General features: G+C 35.5%; 1 protein-coding gene across 2 annotated transcripts; it reads right to left on the minus strand.

Annotated features, from left to right (window-relative positions):
* Window positions 1–3,917: 3,917 nt before the first annotated feature.
* On the minus strand, window positions 3,918–10,746 carry LOC147408314 (transcription factor IIIB). 2 transcript variants are annotated; one of them, XM_086437261.1, is made up of 5 exons: window positions 10,565–10,746; window positions 9,703–9,821; window positions 7,429–7,574; window positions 5,436–5,546; window positions 3,918–4,414 (listed from the first exon to the last, which is right to left on the minus strand). In XM_086437261.1, exons 3-5 carry the CDS (start codon window positions 7,543–7,545, stop codon window positions 4,196–4,198), a joined length of 447 nt encoding a protein of 148 aa, XP_086293387.1. In that variant the 5' UTR covers window positions 7,546–7,574; window positions 9,703–9,821; window positions 10,565–10,746; the 3' UTR covers window positions 3,918–4,195. The 2 variants fall into 2 exon arrangements, with proteins under 2 accessions (XP_086293387.1, XP_086293386.1); XM_086437260.1 differs by lacking the exon at window positions 9,703–9,821 and having other exon boundaries at window positions 10,565–10,743.
* Between the last annotated feature and the right edge of the window lie 465 nt (window positions 10,747–11,211).

An 11,211-nucleotide genomic window follows, 5' to 3' on the forward strand; every position in this document is an offset into this window, starting at 1 on the left:
GGGGCTAGAAGTTTTGGAATGAGCTGATTTTTGGTGAGGATGATCTCCTCACCATAGAGATCATCCTCACCAAAAATCAGCCCATTCCAAGACCTCTAACCCATGTTTTGAAAAAGTATTTGCCAAAATGTTTGCCAAACTGTTGGCCACGGATAGGGACCCTATATATATATATATATATAGGGAAATGTTCAACACCCTACACTTTACCCTACGCTTTATCAAACGTGTTTTGTCCTACATGGGTTAGAAGTTTTGGAATGGGCTGATTTTTGGTGAGGTTAATCCCTACGATTAGAAGATCCTCCTCACCAAAAATCAGTCAATTCCGAAATTTCTAACCCCATGTTTACAAGTTGAAAAATGATGGACCGTTCATTTTTTGTAAATCATTTTTTCTGGGATTAGAAGTTTTGGAATGGACTGATTTTTGATGAGGATGATTAGAAGTTTTGGAATGGGCTGATTTTTGATGAGGATGATCTCCTCACCAAAAATCAACCTATTCCAAAACTTATAATCCATGTAGGACAAAACACGTTTGGTAAAGCGTAAGGTGGTGAACGGGATATATATATATATATATATACTTATATTTAATATCATATTTATATATAAAGTATACTATATTTTATATATAATTTTATTGAATTAAATTGGATTGGATATGAAACAATACATATTATAGTGGATTGGGTCTGAACTGTGAAGTTAAAAATGAAGATTCGATTGGATTCGGATCAAGTCCAAGACTTATAAAATTTTTATCAGATTGATGCCAATCCGATCCAAACCTCGTCCATTGACAACCCTAAGCATTGATGTTGGATGCGCTGTCTCCAACCAACAGTCCAGTCTGCGATTGCAAGGGCTGTGGGGTACAGAAATTGACTTCTCATTTATGTACCATTTTATTCAGATTTTCCAACCAGATTTGTCATTCAAATTTATTGGGACTACTCTCTCTCTCTCTCTCTCCCTCCAGCTTTTAAAACTTAAACCCCCCCCCCCTTTTGATGAATATTTGAAATACCCCCCCATGTGTCTTCAAACTGATGACATACCCCATCTTGACCCTGGTCTTCTCTTATAGACTATTAAAATAACCTAAATACCCTTATCTTCAACACATAATCATTCTTGATTTATCTTTCCAAAATCAGTTCTCTTGATTTTCCAAGAAAAATGACTTCATCTTTGAAATTAATGAAAAATGATCTAAGTATCCCTCCGCATTTGTCTTAAAGATTGAAGGTAAACGGATCTGGGTCATTTTTCATTAATATATTAGGATCTGCTTGATTGTGTGAGGAAAATGGATAGAAAAAAGATTTTTCTTGAAAAACATAATCTTTAGCATTATTTTCCATAAAATCAATTTCTCCCCTAATGCGACTTTCCACCATTAATCATTCCCTCATGATACTTCCATTCCCAAACCTAAAAAACCATAGTTTTAAAAATTAAAAACTTAGGAGTCCATCAAGTTGAGTCAAGTCAACTTCTTGTTTTTTCATCTTGAATGAGTCAAATAAAATATAAATATTTGAACCCAAAAATATTATAAATATATATATATATATATGAATAACTCGATCGAGTTTTTGAATTGATTAGGAACATTTTTAGGTTGACTCAACTGAGTTGAATTGATGATTGACAAACAAACCAAGTCAAGGGGGGCATGTTGTCATCATTAATGGTTCTTTGATAATTGGATCCCTCATTTGAAAGATCCTAACCGTTTTCTATAAAAACAGCAATCTTAATTAGAAACAACTTCTACCTTTCATCATTTACATATTCTATTATCATTTGGGCCCGATGGCCCACCCCAAGTTATTAACTCCACCCAAAAAAGGTAATTCGATTGAGATATCTTAAGAGTATGAACTCACCCATAAAAATTTTGGTAGATAGGCCCACCCAAGAAAACTTTGGGGAGGGGTCATTGATTCTTATATTACTGATGTGGAGGTGCACACATAGCCATAGATGCTTTTTCACTCGTATCTCGATGAAAAAATCTATGGTTCGGTAAATACATCCATGAAAGCTTCCTTGAAAAATATATTTTGACTTTTTGGGACAACTTACAAGCCATTTTCAATATCTACCCCTTTCAAAACAGAACTGATGGACTTTACTTAACGTCTCACCCTACCTATAGCAATCCACATTCTATAACAAAAGCATGAGATTAATAAACCTATAGGATTGTAAAGCCCATGATAAGGCCCAAAATTAGGTATAGAGGCCCATGAACAAGCCCAAAATCCACGAAAATGCATATGAATTCTCCCGTTGAGATAACTGCTTGGTATGGTACAAATCATTTGCCAACGCAAATAATTTTATGAGTACTTGGTTATACAATGTAAATGATTTGCATTGCGAAAAAAATTTCTTAGATCACCTAAATTCTTGAGAAATTTCAACAAATGATTTGCAACGCAAAAAGTACCGCAAATCATTTGCAAAATTATTCAAGTACAACCTCTGCCTATCATAATTACTCAATTTATCTTTTATCAAATTATAAACCATACCCCCAATACTTGTCACGACAATATGCACATGAATTTACGAAAATATTCTCATAAAAATATATTATATTTCATATTAAAATTACAAAAATACCGGGTCAAAGAAATTTCAAAATAAAAAATTACACTCAATACGCAAAAATAACTTACATATGAATTCACAAAAATACATCTCATCAAAGGTACATTTATTTGCATTTATTAATTATAAAAACACCCCAAATCATTTGCAAATGCAATGTACCAAGCAGTAGGGGTGTAACTTGGTTCGGGTTGGTTCGGTTCAGAGTAAAATTAGAATCGAACCAACCAAGATCGATTCCATTATATGAAAACCAGAACCGAACCGAATTATTCTATAACCAAACCAATCTAAACCGACCTTATTTCGATTTGGTTCGATTCGGTTCCATGGGTTATCAAGGAAGAGCAGAAATTCTTTAGATTCTTTTGCAGCTTAAGAGAGAGAGAGAGAGAAAGGGGAACCTGTTGCAGCCTCAAGTGGCATCGTCGGAGGACGCAGTCGCAAGACGCATCGTCGCAGCCGCAGGTCTTCCCGTCGCAGGACGCAGCCCCATGTCTCACCGTCGCAGATAATAGCCTGAGAGAGAGAGAGAGAGAGCGAGCGAACGAGAGAGAGAGGTGAGGCAACCAGTGGCAGTCACAAGCCTCAGGCCGCAAAGATGACAGAGATAGAGCGAGCGAACGAGAGAGAGGTGAGGCAGTCGATGACAATCGCAGGCCTCAAGCCGCAGAGAAGACAGAGAGAGAGTGAGCGAGAGAGGTGAGGCAACCGGTGGCAGTCGCAGGCCTCAAGCTGCAGAGACGACAAAGAGAGAGACGAGAGGGAGAGAGACGAGGGTTTTGTTACGTTAAGTTTGGTTTTGTAAGAAATAAAAAATATAAATATATTTTTATTTTTTTATTTTAAATTAATATTATTCGATTTTCGGGTTGGTTCGATTTTTTATATTACTTAAACCGAGAACCGAACCAAACCAATCCAAATTGCACGTTTTGGTTCGGTTTTCGATTTAAACTGAATTAAGTTGCACCCCTACAAAGCAGGGCCTAAAGACATTCGTAACTCAACAAGAAGCTGGTCAACCAGCCTAACCCAAGCACAACCATCTCTTAAGGGATCGTTCGAAGATCATTTTTGCAACCAATAATCCATATGAGACACTCGAGGAATTACTTGCATAATCAATTATTTCCAAAAAAAAAAAAAAAAATTGTTTCATAAGATATAACTATAACAATTGCAGAACATGAGTGGTAATTGTTGGTTAGTTATATGATAATTGTTTTCGGCATTACTTACATAATCAATTATATGTAAGTACAAGATCACACAGAAAAGAAACAAGATAAAGAAGGGAGACCTTATTTTCTTCAGATACATCATTTCCAAGTGATCGAAGAGTTGCACGCGACACAAATGCACATACTTACTCAATTATGCATAAAGTGAAGTCCCTCTACTCTTCTAAACAAAAATGAGTCCAACTCAACAACCAAAATCCTTTAAGATGAAAATAGTTTCGCTTAAAGGAACAAAACAAAAACAACAACAACAAAAAAGATTAAATATGCTTACATTATTAGTTGTCGCCCGTTGAGGATGAACACCCCGGTATCATCTGAATTCAGTTGGAGGTTGTGGATGCTTTGTCCTGGTTTTGTTGGGCCGCATCCACACTGCACACTTTCGTCATCTTCTCTTGTGCAGCTTTCTCCATCAAAGCTTGCTCCCGCATGATTTTCACCATCTCTTTCATGTTCTTCTCTTCTCCTTTAAGCTGTATGTTCATTAGGGTCTCAGCCTCTTTGTCAATTGGCTTGAAGTACTCTTCAATTGCAGCTTCCTACAAGCAAACACACATCAATTGGTTGAAGACTGCATTTTGATCAATTTCTGTTGGTCTCTAACTTTGTTACATGGTTAGTTGGTTTGCTCAGTTTGAATTCGGGTTTGCGGTTCATGGCGGATATTTTAATCATTTATTTTAAATTTATAGAAGAAGACACAGATCAAGAGGGCATATGGAAGAGTGCCCTCCAGCCTATTTGCTTAAGATAGACTTCCATATAGACACCCTCTCCTAAGGTCAAGTGGTTCATGGTTTCTTTCTTGGGACCAATCGGTTTAAAAACAAAGGGGTATCTTTAATATTGACAAAATCTTGGGATTTCTAAAAGAAGGGTTATCTTTAATATTGACCAAACCAGGGGGGCATCTCTAAAATTCACCAAAACAAGGGGGTTCGCTGTTTTTTATGAAGCCACTGCGAATCGAACCTCGAATTGGTTCGGTTTGTACCAGTTTGCAGTTTGCTAATATATTAGCGAACCCAATAACATGGGTCTATCAAAGAAGACCCGTGGTCAATAAGAGGTATATCATCAATTGGAAAACTCATAGTGGGTGTCTCAAATATAAATCAAAACCCGAAGGGGTCTCTCAAAATTATCCTTAAGATAAGGGGGAATAAACATCCAATCAACTGAGCTAACAAAATGATGCAGCTTCAGAAGAGGGATGGAATATAATGGCACAACCGGAAATTGATGTATGAATCAGGATCCAGGATGGTGTCCTGTTCCTACAGAATAGGAATGGTGTCTACATGGCAAATTTTGCTAGGAGTTTAAAACACATCGGACTCCTAACCAATCCATTTTCTATATGGCACACAGCCCGGTGTGTTTAATCTCCAAGCCACGTGGACACCGTATGTTTTTATACGAACGGGACCCCACTCTGGATGGTGATTCATTGATGTATTGCACTCAACCAACATGGCAGGCCTAAAAAGAAACTCGCCTGTGTGACCGAATCGAGTCAAATTCAGGGGAAATATTCTCCTACTCAAGGATATGACTTACTGTTTCTTCTAACTTTTGGTTCAGTGCCTTCATCTCCTCGACTGTGCGGCGGATCTCAGCTAAAATAGCTTGCTCTGGAATTCTTCTCAAGGCTTCCTTCCTTTGATGTGCCTGAAAAAAAAAAATGTAATACACCAGCCTAACATATTGAGCACCAAAAAGTAGCACGATGAATGCATTGATCTTATATACCATGTGAATGCTGAAAAACACGGAATAAAAGATAATAGCCACACAAAAATTCAAGCAATTGAGGGCTAAGAGTAAAATGATGTCAATGTCACCTAATTTTAATATATATATATGGGAAGCGTTCAGAGGCCCTAAAGAGAGCCAAACATTGTGCCAAATGTTTTTCAATATACAGGTTAGAAGTTTTGGAATGGGCTGATTTTTTGTACGGGTTATCTCTATGAGGAGGAGCTCACCCTCTCCAAAAATCTGCCTAATCCAAAACTTCTAACCCCAATTTACACGTTGAAGAATCGTGGACTGTCCCATTTTTTAACCACTTTTTATAGGGTTGGAAGTTTCAAAATGGGCTGATTTTTGGTGAGGATGATCTCCTCACCATAGAGTTCACTCTCACAAAAAACCATTCCATTCTGAAACTTCTAGCCCATAAATTGAAAAATGTTTGGCACAATTTTGGCTCTCTTTAGGGCCCCCGAACGCTCTCCTATATATATATGGGGGATGTTCAAGGGCCATTTACAAAACCAAACATTGTGCCAAACACTTTTTAATATATGAGTTAGAAGTTTCGGAATGGGCTGATTTTTGGTGAGGATGATCTCCTCTCCATAGAGATAATCCTCACAAAAAATCAGCCCATTCTAAAACTTCTAACCCGTATATTGAAAAATCAGTGGTTAATGGTGGTGAAGGTGAGATCAACGGGATTTGAACCTAGATCATGGGATCAACTCTCCTCATTCCAATTGAAAAGTCAATGAGCAGACTGTACCAGGTCCCACTTGGGACGGCCATCGACCATCTCATTGAACTTTTTCCATTTATGCTCTTTTTAAAAACCAAATTTTGTGCCCATGTGGGATTTTCCTATTCCTTCAAGATTTCAAGTTGCCAAACTTCTCTCATACATCACATGACCTCATGCATATCCCCTCCATCAATATCCATGAATCCCCTTTCCTCCAAATTTGTAAGCATACCTTTCTTTTTGATAGGATAACCTTTAGCCGACTCAAAATCTTTGGGAATAGACTTTAATGATGATGACGACTTTTCTTTTTTATATTAAAAATAGGAACATGGCCTTTGAACAGCCCTGGATGTACATATTGAAAGAACAAAAAAAAATCAAGTTTTTTCTACCAACTATAAAAACTGCCTTACTTTATCAAGTTTGTTGCTGAACGAACCTTACTTAGCATGATTAACTTAGTAAGATGTCAAATCTTACTAAGGGTCTTTGGGCCCACATGGATTATCAAATTGGCAATTGAACACCACATACTTCTAGATTTCATTGAAGAACTCATATTCAAAATAAAAAATTAAATAAAGAAGTACTACTACAACTAGAAATACTACTATTCATAGAATTATACGCCTAAAACAAATCTAAATCCTATAACTACTGAAATTCTTGTTGTAATTAAACTCTAATCCTTATTCTAATCAAACTCTAATTCTTATTCTAATAAAAATCTTCCTTTGGCTTGCATGAATGTTCTCCACCAATATCTGCTTTCACTATCTCCACCACATTCTTTTAGGTCTTCCTCTTGTTCTTTTAGAACCTTCCACTAGAACATTTTATCTAGGGCTATAGTTGACATTCGTTGAACACACCCAAACCATCTGTCAACTATTTCTTAGTTTACAGTCTATTAGAGCTACTCCTACACTTTCTCGAATGTGTTCATTTCTAATTTTATTTATCATTCTCTTCCCACTAATTCAAGCTAGCTCAAAAATGATAAAACTAAGCAAAATATGGAACATAGAAATGACAATCATTCCGTACCTGTTCAAGTCTCTTTTGGACCTGCAATCTATACGACCTGATTCTTCTTTCTTCATATCCAGAGAGGACCCTGACGTAGAATAAAGCTTTTCTTCCAAACTCCAATAGTTTATCCATGCTAACTAACTACTAGAATGTAGTTTTTTCTGCACCCATAAAAAAAAAAGTATGAAACAACATAAACATCAATTTTTCCACTTGTGCAGATGGATGCAAGATTATAATATTGCATGGGAAGGTCCTTTTAGATTATGGGATCCACTACGTCACCTCAAGTCCTATCATAAAATTCTTTCACTACAACCCCTTTAAGAATAGACATATCGAGGAGAGGTGCTTGGTATAACGGAACCTCAACTAATCGAGGATCCTCTGAAACCCCATCATGTCACCATTACCCACTTCGAATCAATTCCTTCAGAGAATTCTATAAAGACTCTAGCACTTTAAAGCCGATTATGTGTGATATGTGCCAATCAAAGAAAAATGTGTGTGATCTGTGAAACTATGGATGTAGTTCTATCACCAGGGCAAGCAATGTACCCACGAAGGAACCAGAGGAGGCCCCATACAAGTATAGTGACAAAAAACTGCAAATTTTTTGTAAAGGTTGCGAGATTATTTGCGACTCCTTCAATCAGCGATATAATCTCAAATCATTCATGAAGTTTTTGAAAAATATACTTTTATACTATGCATTTGGAGGCCAGCTCAGAGTCGGTCATTGCTAGACCATCTACAAACCGTTGTGAAGTTACTAGGACGTGTTCAAAAAAATAAAGCTGGGTTGCCACCTCCATGAATGCAGGATCACTGAAAAGTGATGGCTTCGAGAAGTTGACCAGCTGATGTGCAACCATACAGCTGCCCACATTTATGAATATATATATATATAGAGAGAGAGAGAGAGCCAATAGTTACAGCAAATTTATATGCAGTCATGTTTATGCATCAATTGTGTATATTCAGCCGACCATGAGCCCAAAATAAGGTCCTATATGAAGTCATGTTTATGGATCAATTGTGTACACCAAGAACCATACAAGTTTATATCAAGGTTGACTTTCAATCCAGATATCACCAAATTTTAGTATAGACACGGGACATACACAAATAGATCCTCACATGCACTAGGCAAGTTGGAGCTCCTCGTCAAGACATTTATGTTGACAGGTTCCAAGGCCTTGAGAATGAGGAATTTCTACCCAACCACAAAAGTCTGTACTCATGTTTATGAAAGATATATCAAAATCCTTGAGATTTTGAGTAAATGCATTCCACATGTAAGAAGGTTGAAGTGCTCATCCAAAGATATAAAGTAGAGTATTTGGGTTACGTGATTTCTTGCGAACTGAGGTTGCATTCAAACCCATAGAACATACAAAGTATGATAAAACTGCAAATACCCAAAAGTGTGCATGCACTATAAGGTTACCATGGACTAACGAGATAGTACTGGAAATTTGCATATGATTGTGAGTGAATAAGTGCACTATTAACAATACCTCTCCAGCAAAGTTCATCCTAATGGATTTCAAAAGCCAATGAGCATGCCAAACACTATAAAAAAATAATAATAATAATAATATTAAAAAAAAAACAGAATAACAACTCCATCTTTCTTGATTATGGATTTCACTTATCAAAAACAAATAAGGGCGTTTTACTTTTGTAGTCGTTTGAGAGATAAGATTGAGTTCTGTAAGTTTAATAGAGTGAGGGACTAATGGCAATGGTTTTCAAAATTGGCTAGAGATACTTCAGCTCATCAAATCACAAAACTTGAGCCATGCTGACAATCCCATGTAAGACATTTTTGTTTCCATTTCTATTATAAACAAGTAACACAACTTATCAAAAGAAAACATACACATACAACACATGCAATACACTCATTCAGATTTTTGTAAAAATTCAAAATATTCTTTGAATAAGGGACTACTCGATTAAATTGGTGAATCGGCGAATCAATCAGATTTTTTTCGATTAATCGTCAAATATGATAACATTTTTACCATTCACCCTCAAATTTTATGTTCATTCAATAACAAAATCTCAAGAACGAGATAGGGTTTTTAGGAAGGTTGAAGATGATGGGTTTTGGTAAGAAACCAAAAAACATTATTCATATACCCCAGCAAAATTTTCACGAAACTTTCCCAAATTTATCAGAATTAATCTAATTGAACCCTCGCTTAATAATTATTAAATCCTAACTTTGTCACTATAATAAGAACCTGCCAAATGGAGAGATTACATCAATGAGATACGCACTTCTCACAACCAGCTGGAAGAATGGTTAGCGCATGATCTCCACCGTTATCAAGGAATATCACGTCAGTCAGTCATTTCATCGAACATATAGCAGACACAAAGGGTAAACGAGAGAAAATCTGCATTTAACAAATGTGATAATCTCATATTGGAAATCTAAAATATAACGCGTTAACAGATCCAAATATTTTAGCATATTGGTTTGGCTACATATCCTTTCCACTAATCCGTAATCTCATCTCACACATGCATCAAAATATGAAATTATCCAAAATACAAGCTAATAATTTTCTCAAAATCTATTAATACAATTAAACTACTACTTATATATATACGTCAATGAATAAAACAACTAATCCAAAAAGCAATATAAACTCCTCCAGTCCTCCTTAACCATAACTCCTTACAACTGTTAAATATCAATCTAAGTAAAATACAACTTGTCCAATCTAACTATAATTCACCAATAGCTTTCATTTTCATCACACCCAAATCTTTAGAGCACCATTAACAATCTCCTAAAGAATCCAATATAAAATTCTACTAAGTTCTACAATTTCTCAAACACTTTAAACACCATCAACAATAATTCACTTAAGTTTGGTAATTTTACAAATACCTAACATACAATTCATTTAACCATTCACCTAATCATAAATCTAAATCAACTCATAATTTAACAATCAAATAAAATATCAACCAATGTCAACTTACAGAATCAACTCAATCAGAAATCAACTAAGCCTTAAAATTAAAACTAATTTCCTAATTTTTTTTTACTAACCAAATCAACGATCAATTTATAATTTACTTCAATGAAAATAACAGAAATTACCTAGATTTTATATGAATGAGTGCTTACCTGGATTATCGGATCCGAAAACCCATTGAACAAAGAACTCAAAACCCGTTTTCTTCTTCTTCGTTTTATTTTCTTCTAGATTTCCGACGTCCCCCAATCTCTATTTGTCTCCTCTCTCTCTTGAACCCTCACCTCATATCTCTCGAACTCTCTTGAGTTGTCTCCGGTTCTCCTTTTTTTTTTTTTTATGTATAAAAAGAAAATAAGAGAACTTCTTTTGGCACCCCAGCAAAATATAAAATAATCAATAATTGGGTTAATATATTTTCTTCTCTTGAGTTAATATATTTTCTTCTATTTGATAGAAAGATCTTTGATATCAACTTATTCTTTTTTATGAATTATTGCCAATAGTGGTAATTTGTGACTTTTCTTTTATCTTGTGTAAATATTATGAAGAATTTTTTTATGTGTAAATGGTTATTCCTATTTAGATGGTGTGTGAAAAATAATTTAAGTAATTGGGGTGTAATACGTAAAAGTTGGTGCCGGTAGAAATTCTCTAAAAGAATATAATATTAAATAAGACATAAAATGGGTAGGATTTTATCCAAATTTTGAGTGATAGGAAATCCGATTAAAAAATGCATCGAATAATATTTGATGTCGGGTGATCCGAGTCAGATTTGGGTTGGATACGAATCCAT

Source organism: Akebia trifoliata, chromosome 3, assembly GCF_017979445.1.
Source record: "Akebia trifoliata isolate Shusen 1 chromosome 3, ASM1797944v1, whole genome shotgun sequence".
Taxonomy (NCBI): Eukaryota; Viridiplantae; Streptophyta; class Magnoliopsida; order Ranunculales; family Lardizabalaceae; genus Akebia; species Akebia trifoliata.

Bases quoted from the DNA above. Each gene is read 5' to 3' on its own strand.
- LOC147408314 (XM_086437261.1), bottom strand. From the start codon at position 7,545: ATGGATAAACTATTGGAGTTTGGAAGAAAAGCTTTATTCTACGTCAGG. The intron at 5,547-7,428 runs GTACGGAATGAT...TTTTTTTTTCAG, and splicing joins TCCAAAAGAGACTTGAACAG to GCACATCAAAGGAAGGAAGC. The intron at 4,415-5,435 runs GTAAGTCATATC...GTTTGCTTGTAG, and splicing joins ACCAAAAGTTAGAAGAAACA to GAAGCTGCAATTGAAGAGTA.